Here is a 19,868-nt window from a genome sequence, read left to right as displayed (position 1 = left end):
AAACAAGAAACGGTAGTTTCTCTGTCACGAGACCGCGAAGGATCAGCGTGACTAAGGGCACGAGAGACCAAAGGCCAAACGTAGCCTGTGTTGTGAGACCCCGAAGGGTTAGTGCAACGAGAAACCAAAGTTTCCCTGTCAGAGTGACTAAAGTTACGAGAGCCCAAGGGTTCTGCGTAACTAATGTTACGAGACCCCGAAGGATCAGCGTAACGAGAAACCGAAGTTTCCCCGTCACAAAACACAGATGTGTCAGTGACTAAAGTTACGAGAGTCCACAGATTCAGCGTAACTAATGTTACGAGACCCTGAAGGATCAGCATAACGAGAAACCGAAGTTTCCCTGTCACAAAACACTGAAGTGTCAGAGTGACTAAAGTTATGAGAGCCCAAATCTTCTGCGTAACTAATGTTACGAGACCCCGAAGGGTCAGCGTAACGAGGAACCGAGGTTCCTCTGTCACGAGACCCTGAAAGGTCAGAGCGAATGATGTACAAGTTCCCGAAGGCTCGACGTTACCATCGTTACGAGAGCCCAAAGGTTCAGCGTAACTGAAACCCAAAGGTTTCGAGCAGAGTCCCGAAGGACTCCTACTGTCATGAGAACCCACAGGATCAACATGAGAGCCCGAAGGCTTACGATCACGCCAGCCCAAAGGGTGATCGTAACGAGACCCCAAAGGGTCAAGGAGAACCAGCAGGTTCAAAGATAACACCTCCACATAAGAAGTTTGTTCTCCCGAAGGAGAACGTCGCTTAAGATAAAGCTCTCTCTCAGCCCCTGAAGGAGAACCATAAGCGTAACGGGGGACCGCCCATGCCCAGAGGCGGTCTTCTCTCGAGAACGAGAGACTCGTTCCCCCGAAGGGGTTACCTGCTTCGGAGAAAGCTCTGCCACCGCCCCTGGTGGATCAACAAACTCCAACAAGTTATTTCTCGCAAACGAGAGGGAAGTTCTCCCGAAGATCGCCTAAGACAAGCTTTCTCCCAGCTCTATGGGAATAAAGCGTAGAAGTAAAATCTCTCTCTCGCGAACGAGGGACAAGTCCTCCCGAAGGAGGGCATCGCCTAAGACAAGCTTTCTCCCAGCTCTATGGGAAAAAAGCCTAGGCTTAATAATGCCTTTCTCGTGAACGAGAGAAGTCCTCCCGAAGAGGGACATCGCCTAAGACAAGCTTTCTCCCAGCTCTATGAGAAAAAAGCGTAGGCGTAATAATCTCACTCTCGCGAACGAGAGAGAAGTCCTCCCAAAGGAGGACATCACCTAATATAAGGCAACCTTTCTCCCAGCTCTATGGTAAAAAAGCGTAGGCGTAATAATCTCTCGCGCAAACGAGAGAGAAACCCTCCCGTAGGAGGACATAGCCTAAGGCAAGCTTTCTCCCAGCTCTATGGGAAAAAAGCATAGGCTTAAAAATTTCTCTCGCACGAGAGAGAGAGTAGTTCCCCTCGAAGGAGGAACATAAAGTTGAAGGTTGACAGCGAATGCTACCTCGAGACATGGGCAGCTCACGAGCTACCACATGGAGCGCAGGATAACGCACAGCCGAGAGGTGTGAGTGAGTGGGGTAGCCAGTCTACCCCATCCCCCACCCGCTAACTAGCGGGGATGGGGTAGTTATCCCTCACTTAAATTATCATGGCTCGTCTTTCAGCTACGCCGAAAGTATACCGTATAAATAGCGGAGAGTTTGTATCTACGCCGGAACAAATATACATACAGAAAGTCAACAATTTTCTAAGCTATTATAAGCTACAGTACTATATTTCACTTGGACAAAGGCTAAAAGAATAACAAATATGCTAACCTGTAACTTTCTCTGTGCCTCTGCCACTAAAGCTTTGTGAACAGAATCCCAGTTCTTCTCCTTGCGTTCTTTAGATACACGCTCTCGTAGTCGTTGGGGATAAATAGCATATGCTCCCTTGACACCTATGTGAAACTTCCCTGTTGGGTTAACCCATGATTCTGGAACCTATAAAGAACAAAAATTGAGGTACCTATGTAACAGATGATACAAACTATAAGAATAAAAATTTGCACAATAATAACTAACAAAGTTCAATACTGCACAGTATATACATTCCTAGGCATAAATAAACATACCTGAAAATTTCATAAGGAAAAGATTCCCATACCTTAAGTTTACGACCACTGAGACCAGCAATGACTCCCTCCGATGCTTCTACTATAGTTGAGGTGTCGACATCACCAGCTCCCGATGCATCTATACGATCTATAACCTTCACTTTACCTTCAGTCGTCACCTGTATCAAATGTAAGCCAAGAGCAACATTAACCAAGCAACATTAACCAGAGGAATATAAAGAGTAAAATTGAGAAACTCAATTTAATAGCTGTAATGAAGAACAGTGTAACTGAGAACTATTGAATATAAAAAAGCAAAAAAACGAATTATTTTAGTTTACATTGTTAGGTATTCTATTTGCCATTTCAAAATTACAAAATTTACTTGTAATTGTTAGTGGATGTATACCCTACAATAAGCCTTACATTAGCCAATTTATCACTAAATTAAGTGACAGCTACCTGTATATGTTCATTAAAAATCTTGTAAAGGGTCACCTAAATATTTTTCAATTACAAGTGAAAATCATATGCTTCAGCACCACAGTAACTATTTAGAGGTACCTTATAAATCAACATTGAGCTGAACAATCATATACGTAACAACAATGATCAAAAACTCTTCATTGATTCCATTAACAAATTACCACAGAAATTTAAACACATGAAGCCTTGCCTGTAACCCAGGAGCACCAGGATCCACACCAGAATCAAAGATAGCCAAGACTACGCCTCGTCCATCGTAATTTGGGAATTTGTTGATCAAGCTTAGCACTCCAGTTTCTTTCCTGTAATTAAAAAAAAATTAATATACTTCTTTCTTATGTATATTCAAGTTATCATAATCATTAAATTATTTGCTGTTTGCGGCAGAAAAAAATAGAGCATATTACAGTGATTATATTAACGGACCCTATGGACTGATGCTAGGAATAGGGAGACTACAGTAATTATTGATCCTTGTTTAAACTGACAGCATTGAACAAGTAAAAAATGGATTGGACCCAGCAGTGACCACTGACAAGAGGCAAGTCTGTTTACATGCAGAGTAATCTATCCTACCCAAGGTCTTCTAAGATTGATGGCCTCATCAATAAATATCTAATCATCCTGGCAAGCCTGGTCAACTTTTGTAGCTTCCGGTGCCCAATAAATATTTCATCACAGAAGGGTTTGAAGGTGAAGAGTGACACCATAGGTTAGCAATTTTATAGCGATAAGTTATGTTGATGGTTTTTAAGTTGAAAAACCACTCGTATTTCAGTTCCACACCACAAACAACATGAGTTTCCTAGAGCTACGTATTTCTTTACCAATACCATTGGTCCAATTCAAATATTTGAATTCTATCCCCCAAAATAAAATTTCCACTTGGGCCACTCTATTTATACAGATAAACAAGTGCACCTAAGGGCCAAAAAAATCTACAAAGACCCTCAAGCAATGCCTACAATGCATCATGCGACGTAAATTGACGGATATAACCCTCCAAAGGGATTGTACAGTATTGCCTCAAATTTTTGTGGAATTATTTCACTACAATATTCTAAGCCCATGATCTTGGATATTTAGCTTAAGGCTCAAAGAACCATCATGAGTGGCATCAAAAAAGATCAGGCGATAATATATACAAATGATCAACACCCATGTTCCCTCTTCCCCCAAGCTATGAACAGAGAGGGCCAGGCAATGCCTGCTGTAACTCAAGAGGTAGATCTATAAGCTCAGCACAAATTCCCCCCATCCCTGGCTCACAGGGATAGTAAGGTTGCAAACACTTAAATTTTGAGCAGCAAGCAGAGCTCAAACTTCTAAACTACAATTCATGAGTCAGAGACTGTATGCACCAGGCTACCACAACTAGTAGAACAGGGAAAAAAGATGAGCAAGTCCACCACTTCCACATTATGAAAAACTAAAGCAAAGTAATTTGATGTATGAATTATCTTTATAAAAGTAGGATAGATGTTAGAACTAGCCAAATCAGCAGATTTAAAACATTGGGGAAAAAATTCAGCTTTTTATCCTGAACATGCAAGATAAATTTAACAATTTTTTAAAGAAACTTTTATTTTTACTTTCTATTCAAACCCAAGCCCTTACAAAATAGGTTATGTCTTCAGCAGAATTATAACAGCCATTGAAAACGTTAAAAAGGGAGTTAACGACAGATAGTGAGAGCAGATGAGTAGCCTATCACTTTTGACCTTTGGTTCAGGTCTGAGAGGGATGGTTAAGAGCAAAGTTTAACTTTAAAAGACTCTGATTTGCATGACTAAGAAAAATACAAATCACATAATATTTATTTGTTCCTACACACAGCGTACTGTACAAACCTCGAGACCTTTAAAGTAGGGAGAATTGCTTATTGGTAGCCAAGACATCCGCCCCCGAACTGAACCGCTGCACAATTCTTCTTACTGCACTGTAATTGTTCAGTGGCCACTTTCCTCTTTTTAAGGGTAGAAGAGACTCTTTAGCTATGGTAAGCAGTTCTTCTAGGAGAAGGACACTCCAAAATCAAACCATTGTTCTCTAATCTTGGGTAGTGCCATAGCCTCTGTACCATGGTCTTCCACTGTCTTGGGTTAGAGTTCTCTTGCTTGAGGGTGCACTCGGGCACACTTTACTATCTTATATCTTATATCTCTTCCTCTTGTTTTTTAAAGTTTTTATAGTTTATAAAGTGATATTTATTTTAATGTTGGTGCTCGTCTTAAAATATTTAATTTTTCCTTGTTCCCTTTCCTCACTGAGCTATTTTCCCTGTTGGAGCACCTGGGCTTATAGCATCCTGCTTTTCCAACTAGGGTTGTAGCCTAGCAAGTAATAATAATAATAATAATAATAATAATAATAATAATAATAATAATAATAATAATAATAATAATAATAATAATAATAATGGCCAAAAGATAGGAATTCATTCACCATCCTCCCCTTCATGAAAGGAGGATGAGAGATTACTAATTATTGCAGATCCAGTCTAATCAGACTGATGCTCAGACACGTAGTTTACCTTCATCAATATGAGATCCAGCATGTAATGTTACAAAACTTCATCTTCAAGTACAGGGTAGGAAGGTAGAATCAAAATAGCCAGTCATTCTATCGTTACTCCTGACTTACATCGAATACGTTACCAAAGACTGCCGACGAGGATTCCTGTCCCATATGGGAGCTGGGTTGGTTACACGCCTATTAGACACATCACAGGGTCAAGAACAAAAAGTGTTGAAGGACTTGTTAGTATACTCCCTTTAGAGGGATGAAAGTTGTTTTGCACATCCATACTCCATCACTTGTCCAACTGCAGATTCTTTAGAGTTCAAGTGAGATCAATACCCAACGCTTCCTGTAGAAAAGGGATGGAGAAGGTTTTGAATCTGGGGTCGTAACTCGACAGGTTCAGAGTTTTAGCCACGAACTCTGGCACAAAACTAAGTAACCTCCTTCCAACCCCCAGCGGTGGTCAATAAAACGACAGACCGAGCCACTTGCCTTTTCTCTTCACTGATAATAGGTCTAGCAGAGACAATCTTGAGAGTCGGATATCAGCCAGAAGACCTTCTCAAAGGCTAATCCAGTACATGGTATACATTAAGCCTTGAGAATAAGGATCACATCCCACTTAGGAAGCTTGATGTCCTAGGGTGGGGAAGACTGCTGGAAGCTCCTAACAACCACTGACAACAGCCATGAGGAGGGAAAGTCTATGGCTTCAATCGAAACACCAAACTCAAAGTTAAGCGGTAAGTTTTCTAACAGCGACTGTGGGAAGCTTCTCTAGGCGAAAGAACACAATTAAATCTGTAATCGGTGCTGGAGAAGCTTCGACAGAAAAACTACCCATTCTAAGACACCAATCACAGAAGATGGCTCACTTTCATTGTTACATTACTGTAGAGAACCATCGCAGGTTTCCAGAATCTTCATTGCAGACATCGCATAAAGCCTCTCACTTGGAGAAGCTGGATAGTCTCTAACTGAAGCAACTTTCAAGGGGTGGTGGTGCAGCTAACTGAGGTTGGTCCAAGGAATAGTTTCTGCAAGTGCTAACAGAATGAGATACCACTTGGCACATGGCCAGCTAGGAGAAACCAGAAACATCCTGAGGCCTTGTGTGAGCAACACTTGGTTGAGCAGCAGATGAAACTGGCTGAACGAAGGAAAAGTGTAGGCATCCAAGTAATCCCATAGTTGTTGAAAGGCATATTTACACACTGCCAATGGGTCTGGATGAGGGAACAAAAATCACAAATTTTAAGTAATTTGTATTTTTTCTAACAGTACTTACCTCGAACTACTTTCTTAGGAGGATCTGGGATCTCCTCATTAACCGACCAAGAATTTTGCGTAGTTCCCCCTCTCTACATTACCTTGTCGGGGCGGAAGGATACTCGCCCTGGGGCACCCCGGGGTCAGCGCGTGAGGAAGCGCTGCTAGGTTGTCAGTAAGCGTATGTTTTAAGTCCTCCTCGAACTCCTGTAAGTTACTCGGGGTAGGATGGGTTGGCCATAACCCGAAAGTAGTTCAAGGTAAGTACTGTTGGGAAAAATATAAATTACTTAAAATGTGTGATTTGTTCCAACTCGGAGTACTTACCTCTAACTACTTTCTTAGGAGACTTACACCTTAGGAGGAGGGAGTGGCTTACAGCCGGAATATCCCATAACATCCTGGGGCACGAGACCTAGATAGGAGGCTAGGTCTAGACGACCCAGTGGAGAGGTAGGAGAGCAGGAGAAAGCACACAAAAGTCTACCTTAAGTACAACTCACCTTTCTATATAATAGCCGGTCTGAGTTTGGAAGTTCTACCGAGATATTTTCTGATAGTCCTCACGAGGCACAAAAGCAGGTCTTCTGGGTTGTCCGAGCGCGGAATAGCTGGAATCGAGAATTCCTCAAACCTAGGATCAGCAATTGCTGGGTTCTAGGTCTTGGCCACGAATTCTGGCAAAAACCTAAAAGACAAATCCTTCCACCCTTTCGAGTGTGAGACTTCGAAGGACAAGCCGTGGAGTTCACTCACCCGTTTGGCTGACGCAAGCGCCAGCAAGAAAACAGCCTTGAGAGAGAGGTCCTTGTCTAGGATGTCTTTAAGAGGTTCGAAGGGAGGTCTCAAGAGGGCCCTGAGGAACTTGGCTACATCCCACTGAGGAACCCTTGAGGAGCGAGGGTCACAAGACTGTTCAAAACTTCTGATCAGCATGGAGATGTGGCGAGAAGCCCCTAGGTTGATGCCCTTGAGTTGGAAAACCTGCCCTAGTGCCGCACGGACTCCCTTAATGGCTGGAATGGAGACTCCCATGTCGTCTCTCAGGTGCACCAGGAAGTCCGCAATGTTGTGGACCAAAGCATCTAAGGGCCGCAGATTCTGTGTGGCACACCATTTAACAAAAGTGGCCCACTTGGCCTGGTACACTACGCATGAAGACTTCCGGAGATATCCCGACATCCTGGAAGCAGTATCATCCAAGAATCCCTCTTTCTTTAGCAGGCGCTTGATAACCTCCATGTGTGTAACCTCAGGCTCTGGGGGCTTTCGTGTAGCCTTAGAAAGTGAGGATGGCTTAGCAGGTCTTCTCTTGCCGGGAGGGGCCACGGAGGAAGGGTGGACAAGTCCTGTAGATCCGCGAACTACTCCCTCTCCGGCCATTAGAGCGCTACCAAAGTCATCTCTGTAGATCTCAATTGCCTTAGCCTGTTGAGCACTTACCCTAACCAATATCAGGGGACATAATACAGGCTAACCCATAGGGGAGACACAATGCATACTAACCCATATCACGGAGACAAAATAGAGTAACCCATACCAAGGGAGACAAAAGATAGCCTAACCCATATCAGGGGAGACAAAATATAGACTAACCCATATCACGGAGACAAAATATAGCCTAATCCATGTCACGGAGACAAAATATAGCCTAACCCATATCACGGAGACAAAATATAGCCTAACCCATATCAGGGAGACAAAATATAACCCAACCCATATCAGGGAGACAAAATATAGCCTAACACATATCACAGAGACAAAATATAGCCTATCCCATATCACGGAGACAAAATATAGCCTAACCCATATCACGGACACAAAATATAGCCTAACCCATATCACGGAGACAAAATATAGCCTAACCCATATCAGGGAGACAAAATATAGACTACCCATATCAGGGAGACAAAATATAGCCTAACCCATATCAGGGGAGACAAAATATAGCCTAACCCATATCAGGGGAGACAAAATATAGCCTAACCCATATCACGGAGACAAAATATAGCCTAACCCGTATCATAAAGACAAAATATAGCCTAACCCGTATCACGGAGACAAAATATAGACTAACCCGTATCATGAAGACAAAACATAGCCTAACCCGTATCATGGAGACAAAATATAGCCTAACCCGTATCACGGAGACAAAATATAGCCTAACCCGTATCACGGAGACAAAATATAGACTAACCCATACCAGGGGAGACAAAATATAGACTAACCCATATCAGGGGAGACAAAATATAGCCTAACCCGTACCACGGAGACAAAATATAGACTAACCCGTATCACGGAGACAAAATATAGCCTAACCCGTATCACGGAGACAAAATATAGCCTAACCCGTATCACGGAGACAAAATATAGACTAACCCATATCAGGGGAGACAAAATATAGACTAACCCATATCAGGGGAGACAAAATATAGATTAACCCATATCAGGGGAGACAAAATATAGACAAACCCATATCAGGGGAGACAAAATATAGACAAACTCATATCAGGGGCGACAAAATATAGACTAACCCATATCACGGAGACAAAATATAGACTAACCCATATCACGGAGACAAAATATAGACTAACCCACACCAAGGGAGACAAAATATAGACTAACCCATATCACGGGAGACAAAATGTAGACGAACCGATATCAGGGGAGACAAAATATAGCCTAACCCATATCAGGGAGACAAAATATAGCCTAACCCATTTCAGGGGAGACAAAATATAGCCTAACCCGTATCATGAAGACAAAATATAGCCTAACCCGTATCACGGAGACAAAATATAGACTAACCCGTATCATGAAGACAAAATATAGCCTAACCCGTATCATGGAGACAAAATATAGCCTAACCCGTATCACGGAGACAAAACATAGCCTAACCCATACCAGGGGACACAAAATATAGACTAACCCATACCAGGGGAGACAAAATATAGACTAACCCATATCAGGGGAGACAAAATATAGCCTAACCCGTACCACGGAGACAAAATATAGACTAACCCGTATCACGGAGACAAAATATAGCCTAACCCGTATCACGGAGACAAAATATAGACTAACCCATATCAGGGGAGACAAAATATAGACTAACCCAAATCAGGGGAGACAAAATATAGATTAACCCATATCAGGGGAGACAAAATATAGACAAACCCATATCCGGGGAGACAAAATATAGACAAACTCATATCAGGGGCGACAAAATATAGACTAACCCATATCACGGAGACAAATTATAGACTATCCCATATTAGGGAGACAAAATATAGACTAACCCACACAAAGGGAGACAAAATATAGACTAACCCATATCACGGGAGACAAAATGTAGACGAACCGATATCAGGGGAGACAAAATATAGCCCAACCCATATCAGGGGAGACAAAATATAGCCTAACCCATATCAGGGGAGACAAAATATAGCCTAACCCATATCAGGGAGACAAAATATAGCCTAACCCATATCAAGGGAGACAAAATATAGACTAACCCATAGCAGGGGAGACAAAATATAGACTAACCCATATCAGGGGAGACAAAATATAGACAAATCCATATCAGGGGAGACAAAATATAGACAAATCCATATCAGGGGAGACAAAATATAGACAAACTCATATCAGGGGCGATAAAATATAGACTAACCCATATCACGGAGACAAAATATAGACTAACACATATCATCAGGGGAGACAAAATATAGATTAACCCATATCAGGGGAGACAAAATATAGACAAACCCATATCAGGGGCGACAAAATATAGACTAACCCATATCACGGAGACAAAATATACGACTAACCCATATCACGGAGACAAAATATACGACTAACCCATATCACAGAGACAAAATATACGACTAACCCATATCACGGAGACAAAATATAGACTAACCCGATCACGGAGACAAAATATAGCCTAACCCATATCAGGGGAGACAAAATATAGACTAACCCATATCAGGGGAGACAAAATATAGACAAACCCATATCAGGGGAGACAAAATATAAACAAACTCATATCAGGGGCGACAAAATATAGACTAACCCATATCACTGAGACAAAATATAGACTAACCCAAATCACGGAGACAAAATATAGACTAACCCATATCACGGAGACAAAATATAGACTAACCCACACCAAGGGAGACAAAATATAGACTAACCTATATCACGGGAGACAAAATGTAGACGAACCGATATCAGGGGAGACAAAATATAGCCCAACCCATATCAGGGGCGACAAAATATAGCCTAACCCATATCAGGGAGACAAAATTTAGCCTAACCCATATCAGGGGAGACAAAATATAGACTAACCCATATCAGAGGAGACAAAATATAGATTAACCCATATCAGGGGAGACGAAATATAGACTAACCCACACCAAGGGAGACAAAATATAGACTAACCCATATCACGGTAGACAAAATGTAGACGAACCCATATCACGGAGACAAAATATATCCTAACCCGTATCACGGAGACAAAATATAGCCTAACCCGTATCACGGAGACAAAATATAGACTAACCCGTATCAGGGGAGACAAAATATAGACAAACCTGTATCAGGGACGACAAAATATAGACTAACCCGTATCACGGAGACAAAATATAGACTAACCAGTATCACGGAGACAAAATATAGCTTAACCCGTATCACGGAGACAAAATATAGACTAACCCGTATCACGGAGACAAAATATAGACTAACCCATATCAGGGGAGACAAAATATAGACTAACCCATATCAGGGGAGACAAAATATAGACAAACCCATATCAGGGGAGACAAAATATAGACAAACCCATATCAGGGGAGACAAAATATAGACAAACCCATATCAGGGGAGACAAAACATAGACTAACCCATATCACGGAGACAAAACATAGACTAACCCATATCAGGGAGACAAAATATAGACTAACCCATATCAGGGTAGACAAAACATAGACTAACCCATATCACGGAGACAAAACATAGACTAACCCATATCAGGGTGACAAAATATAGACTAACCTATATCAGGGAGACAAAATATACACTAACCCATATCAGGGAGACAAAATATAGACTAACCCATATCAGGGAGACAAAATATAGACTAACCCATATTAGGGAGACAAAATATAGACTAACCCATATTAGGGAGACAAAATATAGACTAACCCATATTAGGGAGACAAAATATAGACTAACCCATATCAGGATGACAAAATATAGACTAACCCATATTAGGGTGACAAAATATAGACTAACCCATATCAGGGAGACAAAATATTTACTAACCTATATCAGGGTGACAAAATATAGACTAACCCATATTAGGGAGACAAAATATAGACTAACCCATATCAGAGTGGCAAAATATAGACTATCCCATATTAGGGGGAGAAAATATACACTAACCCATATTAGGAAGACAAAATATACACTAACCCATATTAGGGTGACAAAATATACACTAACCCATAATAGGGTGACAAAATATAGACTAACCCATATCACGGAGACAAAATATAGACTAACCCATATCAGGGTGACAAAATATAGACTAACCAATATCAGGGTGACAAAATCTAGACTAACCAATATCAGGGTGACAAAATATAGACTAACCCATATTAGGGAGACAAAATATAGACTAACCCATATTAGGGAAACAAAATATAGACTAACCCTTATTAGGGAGACAAAATATAGACTAACCCTTATTAGGGAGACAAAATATAGACTAACCCATATCACGGAGACAAAATATAGACTAACCCATATCAGGGTGACAAAATATAGACTAACCAATATCAGGGTGACAAAATATAGACTAACCAATATCAGGGTGACAAAATATAGACTAACCCATATTAGGGAGACAAAATATAGACTAACCCATATTAGGGAGACAAAATATAGACTAACCCATATTAGGGAGACAAAATATAGACTAACCCTTATTAGGGAGACAAAATATAGACTAACCCATATCACGGAGACAAAATATAGACTAACCCACACCAAGGGAGACAAAATATAGACTAACCTATATCACGGGAGACAAAATGTAGACGAACCGATATCAGGGGAGACAAAATATAGCCCAACCCATATCAGGGGCGACAAAATATAGCATAACCCATATCAGGGAGACAAAATTTAGCCTAACCCATATCAGGGGAGACAAAATATAGACTAACCCATATCAGAGGAGACAAAATATAGATTAACCCATATCAGGGGAGACGAAATATAGACTAACCCACACCAAGGGAGACAAAATATATACTAACCCATATCACGGTAGACAAAATGTAGACGAACCCATATCACGGAGACAAAATATATCCTAACCCGTATCACGGAGACAAAATATAGCCTAACCCGTATCACGGAGACAAAATATAGACTAACCCGTATCAGGGGAGACAAAATATAGACAAACCTGTATCAGGGACGACAAAATATAGACTAACCCGTATCACGGAGACAAAATATAGACTAACCCGTATCACGGAGACAAAATATAGCTTAACCCGTATCACGGAGACAAAATATAGCCTAACCCGTATCACGGAGACAAAATATAGACTAACCCATATCAGGGGAGACAAAATATAGACTAACCCATATCAGGGGAGACAAAATATAGACAAACCCATATCAGGGGAGACAAAATATAGACAAACCCATATCAGGGGAGACAAAACATAGACTAACCCATATCACGGAGACAAAACATAGACTAACCCATATCAGGGAGACAAAATATAGACTAACCCATATCAGGGTAGACAAAACATAGACTAACCCATATCACGGAGACAAAACATAGACTAACCCATATCAGGGTGACAAAATATAGACTAACCCATATCAGGGAGACAAAATATACACTAACCCATATCAGGGAGACAAAATATAGACTAACCCATATCAGGGAGACAAAATATAGACTAACCCATATTAGGGAGACAAAATATAGACTAACCCATATTAGGGAGACAAAATATAGACTAACCCATATTAGGGAGACAAAATATAGACTAACCCATATCAGGATGACAAAATATAGACTAACCCATATTAGGGTGACAAAATATAGACTAACCCATATCAGGGAGACAAAATATTTACTAACCTATATCAGGGTGACAAAATATAGACTAACCCATATTAGGGAGACAAAATATAGACTAACCCATATCAGAGTGGCAAAATATAGACTATCCCATATTAGGGGGAGAAAATATACACTAACCCATATTAGGAAGACAAAATATACACTAACCCATATTAGGGTGACAAAATATACACTAACCCATAATAGGGTGACAAAATATAGACTAACCCATATCACGGAGACAAAATATAGACTAACCCATATCAGGGTGACAAAATATAGACTAACCAATATCAGGGTGACAAAATATAGACTAACCAATATCAGGGTGACAAAATATAGACTAACCCATATTAGGGAGACAAAATATAGACTAACCCATATTAGGGAGACAAAATATAGACTAACCCTTATTAGGGAGACAAAATATAGACTAACCCTTATTAGGGAGACAAAATATAGACTAACCCATATCACGGAGACAAAATATAGACTAACCAATATCAGGGTGACAAAATATAGACTAACCAATATCAGGGTGACAAAATATAGACTAACCCATATTAGGGAGACAAAATATAGACTAACCCATATTAGGGAGACAAAATATAGACTAACCCATATTAGGGAGACAAAATATAGACTAACCCTTATTAGGGAGACAAAATATAGACTAACCCATATCAGGGTGACAAAATATACACTAACCCATATCAGGGAGACAAAGTATATACTAACCCATATCAGGGTGACAAAATATACACTAACCCATATCAGGGAGACAAAATATATACTAACCCATATCAGGGTGACAAAATATATTCTAACCCATATCAGGGTGACAAAATATACACTAACCCATATCAGGGTGACAAAATATATACTAACCCACATCAGGGAGACAAAATATAGAATAACCCATATCAGGGCAACAAAATATAGCCTAACCCATATCAGGGAGACAAAATATAGACTAACCCCTATCAGGGTGACAAAATATACACTAACCCATACCAGGGAGACAAACTATAGACTAACCCATATCAGGGTGACAAAATATAGACTAACCCATATCAGGGTGACAAAATATAGACTAACCCATATCAGGGTGACAAAATATAGACTAACCCATATCAGGGAGACAAAATATAGACTAACCCATATCAAGGAGACAAACTATAGACTAACCCATATCAGGGAGACAAAATATAGACTAACCTATATCAGGGTGACAAAATATAGACTAACCCATATCAGGGTGACAAAATATAGACTAACCCATATCAGGGAGACAAAATATAGACTAACCCATATCAGGGTGACAAAATATACACTAACCCATATCAGGGTGACAAAATATACACTAACCCATATCAGGGAGACAAACTATAGACTAACCCATATCAGGGAGACAAAATATATACTAACCCATATCTGGGTGACAAAATATAGACTAACCCATATCAGGGAGACCAAATCTAGCCTAACCCATATCAGGGAGACAAAATATTGCCTACCCCGTATCAGGGAGACAAACTATACACTAACCCATATCAGGGGAAACAAAATATACACTAACCCATATCAGGGAGACAAAATATAGACTAACCCATATCAGGGAGACAAAATATAGACTAACCCATATCAGGGAGACAAAATATACACTAACCCATATCAGGGAGACAAAATATAGACTAACCCATATCAGGGAGACAAAATATAGACTAACCCATATCAGGGAGACAAAATATAGACTAACCCATACCAGGGTGACAAAATATAGACTAACCCATATCAGGGAGACCAAATCTAGCTTAACCCGTGTCCGGGTGACAAACTATAGACTAACCCATATCAGGGAGACAAAATATACACTAACCCATATCAGGGAGACAAAATATAGACTAACCCATATCAGCTAGATAAAATATATACTAACCCATATCAGGGAGACAAAATATACACTAACCCGTATCAGTGAGACAAACTATAGACTAACCCATATCAGGGAGACAAAATATACACTAACCCATATCAGTGTGACAAAATATAGACTAACCCATATCAGGGAGACAAAATACTGCCTAACCCGTATCAAGGAGACAAACTATAGACTAACCCATACCAGGGAGACAAACTATAGACTAACCAATATCATGGTGACAAAATATAGACTAACCCATAACAGGGTGACAAAATATAGACTAACCCATATCAGGGTGACAAAATATAGACTAACCCATATCAGGGAGACAAAATATACACTAACCCATATCAGGGAGACAAAATATTGCCTAACCCGTATCAGGGAGACAAAATATAGACTAACCCATATCAGGGAGACAAAATATTGCCTAACCCGTATCAGGGAGACAAAATATAGACCAACCCATATCAGGGAGACAAAATATAGACTAACCCATATCAGAGAGACAAAATATAGACTAACCCATATCAGGGAGACAAAATATTGCCTAACCCATATCAGGGAGACAAAATATAGACTAACCCATATCAGAGAGACAAAATATAGACTAACCCATATCAGGGAGACAAAATATAGACTAACCCATATCAGGGAGACAAAATATAGACTAACCCTTATCAGGGTGACAAAATATGGCTGAACCCATATCAGGGAGACAAAATATAGACTAACCCATATCAGAGAGACAAAATATAGACTAACCCATATCAGGGAGACAAAATATTGCCTAACCCATATCAGGGAGACAAAATATAGACTAACCCATATCAGGGAGACAAAATATTGCCTAACCCATATCAGGGAGACAAAATATAGACTAACCCATATCAGGGAGACAAAATATTCCCTAACCCATATCAGAGGAGAAAAAATATAGCTTTTCCCATAACAGGGGCGACAGAATATAGTCTAACCCATATCAGAGGAGACAAAATATAGCTTTTCCAGTATCAGGGGTGACAGAATATAGACTAACGCATATCAGGGAAGACATTACAGGCTAACCCATATCAGGAGTGAACCAGTATTCGCCCCTGTCAAGAGACATGATTAGAAGTGGCCCACGTCAAGGAGCAGAAGGCAGCCTTGACAAAGTCAGACGCGAGAGTGTATGGCCTCGGCCACGACAAGAGGAACAAAATATGGCCTTGCCCACGTCAATGTGAACACTGAATACGGCTTAAAACGCGTTAATGGAGACAGAAAAGTATCTAAATCACGCCAGGAGAGAGAACGTCTAAAACACAAAGTAGGATGGCATACCGAATTCTAAAAATGACAACCCACAAAAATGGCCTCTCGCTGACAAAGAAAATATAAGTAAAATGCAATAAATACATTCCCAATTCAATTACTGATACAAAAACTATCAAATATTAACCAAGAGGTTCAACTTACCTTGGTAATAAACCCCAAGAAGGAAATTCACTCAACGGCTCTGTAGTCGACGCCATCTTTGTTGTTGTTCTTATTTTTCCTGCAGACGAAAGGTTGTTTCCGAAAAAGACACTTATTCTATCAAAACAACTTTTCTGTAAGATCCTGAGGCCTTCCTGAACAGGTGACCTCATAACAAGTCAAAGACAACTGGTAGTGTACTGGTAGACAATGGCACAAAACTACCTTAGACTAAAGTTTATACATCTACGGTGGTAATACTATTTCTGGAATTAAATCTTCTTTCTGTGGTATTCGAGGTGCTCAAATTTATAAAATAGACTTGCTTAATTAAAATCAATTATTTTATCTAAAGTGTGAATTCGTACATCATAAAAATGACAATTATACGCAAAAATATGCATCACGAGCCTAAAATATTTAATGTGGATACAATTATGATTAAAGTAACAGAATCTAGATGATGAAATATAGGGGCGTTCAACGCGCAAGCAAGATTTACTTAGAAGGAGAACAATATTTTTATAATTAATATGGCTTATAATAAATTAGGTTTATAACAAATTCAATACCTATATATTCAACATATTTTACACATGATAATACAATCATATATAAGTCTTACTATAAACATCACTTTAGTGAATAAATGATAGAAATTTTCATTAATGTTTATGGTGAACGCAAAATCTGTTTTGTGGCCTTATATATTTATGTCAGATTAACACATTCGCGCTGCAAAAGCAATTCATTCGACATGTAATCTCTGTATAAGCGTTTTATTAGAATGAATAATTTGTTCTATTTAAACACTCCTGAAGGGCAAGTTTAATTTCACTTTTTTTTTAAATGAATCTGAACTTAGCTAATGTCTACATTATTCTGAGGTGAATCACACAACCCGTTTTTCTTTTACCCCATCGACTAACCAGCTAATTAAGCTGACGATCTTTACGGGTTGCCTTAGTACAAGAGCCTGTGTCTTGAAATAAGCTAGGCGCTCTAAAACGAACGAACGAACGAAGCTGACGAATACTCAGCTGGGTTCTATATAAACAAGATATCATTTTCGTCAAAGGTTGTTCGATAGGCACGAGTAGACTACTCTGGCAGTAAGCTAATTATCTTCGTTTTGCACGAAGGGAAAGAGAAAGATACAACTAGTTATTGGATCATTTAACTTGCCAGACAGTAATGCATTGGGTCCCTCTCTCTGGTTACGGCTTATTTTTTCTTGGCCTACGCATACACAGAATAGTCTAGCCTATTCTTTACAGATTCTCGTCTTTCCTCATACACCTGACAGCAATGAGATTACTAAACACTTTTTCACCTAAGGAGGTTAATTACTGTACTGCAATTGTTCAGTGTACTTTCCTCTTGGTAAGGGTAGAAGAGACTTTAGCTATGGTAAGCACCTCCTCTAGGAGAAGGACACTCCAAAATTAACCATTGCTCTCTAATTTTGGGTAGTGCCATAGCCTCTGTGCCGTGGTCTTCCATTGCCTTGGGTTAGAGTTCTCTTGCTTGAGGGTACACTAGGGCACACTATTCTATCTTATATTTTTTTCTCTCCCTCTTGTTTTTTTTGAAATGGTGTGTTGGACAGTCTTAATAAAAGTGCCATGGATGCCTGGTGGTTTATCAAGAGGTTGTCTTTTCCTTATCTGATTCTTTTTCTTCTCAAAACCATCTTTACTGTCCTCCCTTCAGTTGAAATGGCTATCCTGGAGGGTATTTATCCTTGCATGGTGTATCGGCTCCTCCATGTTGACCAGTTTTTCCGACTTTTTACTATAGTCTATGGGTATCATCAATCACTTTTTTTATTATTCTGTACATATTGTTTTTGTTATAATTCTTGTTAATCTAGTTTTTAAGTATGATGTCTCTTTTTTCATTTCTATTAATTTTTATGCTGTCTGGAGACATTGAGCGAAATCCGGGACCAGTACGTCCTAGATTTCGTCAATGTCGTCTTCTTTATTGCAATATTCGTGGTCTTCGTGCAAATGTTCAAGACTTTACAGTTGCATCCAGACAGTATGGTATTCTTTTGTGCCCAGAAACTTTGGTTTCTATTATGTGACGCCTATCTGAGCTTCTTATAACTGGTTTTAAGAAGCCAACCATGTTGAAACGTGATGCCATCCCTAGGGTCATGGGAATGGCGGTGTATATTAGGACCAAGTACCCTGCTTCCCATAAGTCCTGCTATGAATATGGATGCCATGAGATTCAGGTAATGAAAGTTTGTGTCAGGCATAACAACTTTTATTTGTGTTCGATATACCAGAATCCAGACATGGATGAATCTATCTTCTATTGTCTTCTTACCATTATGGGTAAGATGTATGATAGAAAGGCTTCTTTTGTCTTTGTTGGTGATTTTAATGCCCACCATAGGGAGTGGTTAAGTTCTATCTCTCCTACCGATTACCATGGCTTAAGAGCTTTAGACTTTGCCTCTGAATCAGGCTGTGAGAAAATCCTAAATGAAGCTACTCACAGGTCTGGTAATTGCTTGGACCTCGTATACACTGAGTCTCCTGGCGTTATATCTAGTAAGGTTGGTTCTCCAGTCAGGACCTCTGATCATGCCTTGATTTCATTAGTAGTGAAGACTGAGCAGCCTGTCCCTGATGTATCATACTCTTGTAAAATTTATATGAAATCCCAAGCAGACTGGAATGGGATTTTGCATGATCTTTTCTGTTTGAATTGGTCACAATTATATAGAAATGTTGATCCTGTTGTCCCTTTGAATGAGAATCTAGTCAACATAATACATAGGCGTATCCCTTCTCGTGTGCTAAGGTATCGAGTAAAGGACAAACCGTTGTTCAATGATGATTGTAGATGTGCTTATTTGGAGAAGCAGGAGGCCTATCATCTTTGGAAGGGTCACAGATCAGATTTGAAATGTAATAACTATACTCAGCTTAGAGCTTTTGTGCAGAGAGTTTATGCCT

At 39.9% G+C, this 19,868-nt stretch overlaps 1 protein-coding gene across 1 annotated transcript in view; it reads right to left on the bottom strand.

Annotated features, from left to right (window-relative positions):
* TppII (Tripeptidyl-peptidase II) overlaps positions 1-17,139 on the bottom strand; it is a 162,451-nt gene extending 145,312 nt beyond the window's left edge. The window contains exons 1-4 of the mRNA XM_068358249.1: positions 16,897-17,139; positions 2,766-2,877; positions 2,140-2,268; positions 1,809-1,976 (exon numbers count right to left, since the gene is read on the bottom strand). Coding sequence (XP_068214350.1) covers positions 1,809-1,976; positions 2,140-2,268; positions 2,766-2,877; positions 16,897-17,069 — 582 coding nt within the window. The 5' untranslated portion in view covers positions 17,070-17,139. The remainder of the gene's footprint in view (positions 1-1,808; positions 1,977-2,139; positions 2,269-2,765; positions 2,878-16,896) is intronic.
* Between the last annotated feature and the right edge of the window lie 2,729 nt (positions 17,140-19,868).

Source organism: Palaemon carinicauda, chromosome 35 (assembly GCF_036898095.1).
Source record: "Palaemon carinicauda isolate YSFRI2023 chromosome 35, ASM3689809v2, whole genome shotgun sequence".
Taxonomy (NCBI): Eukaryota; Metazoa; Arthropoda; class Malacostraca; order Decapoda; family Palaemonidae; genus Palaemon; species Palaemon carinicauda.
The sequence above is the reverse complement of the archived record's forward strand: the minus strand, read 5'-3'. Positions and strand labels throughout refer to the sequence as shown.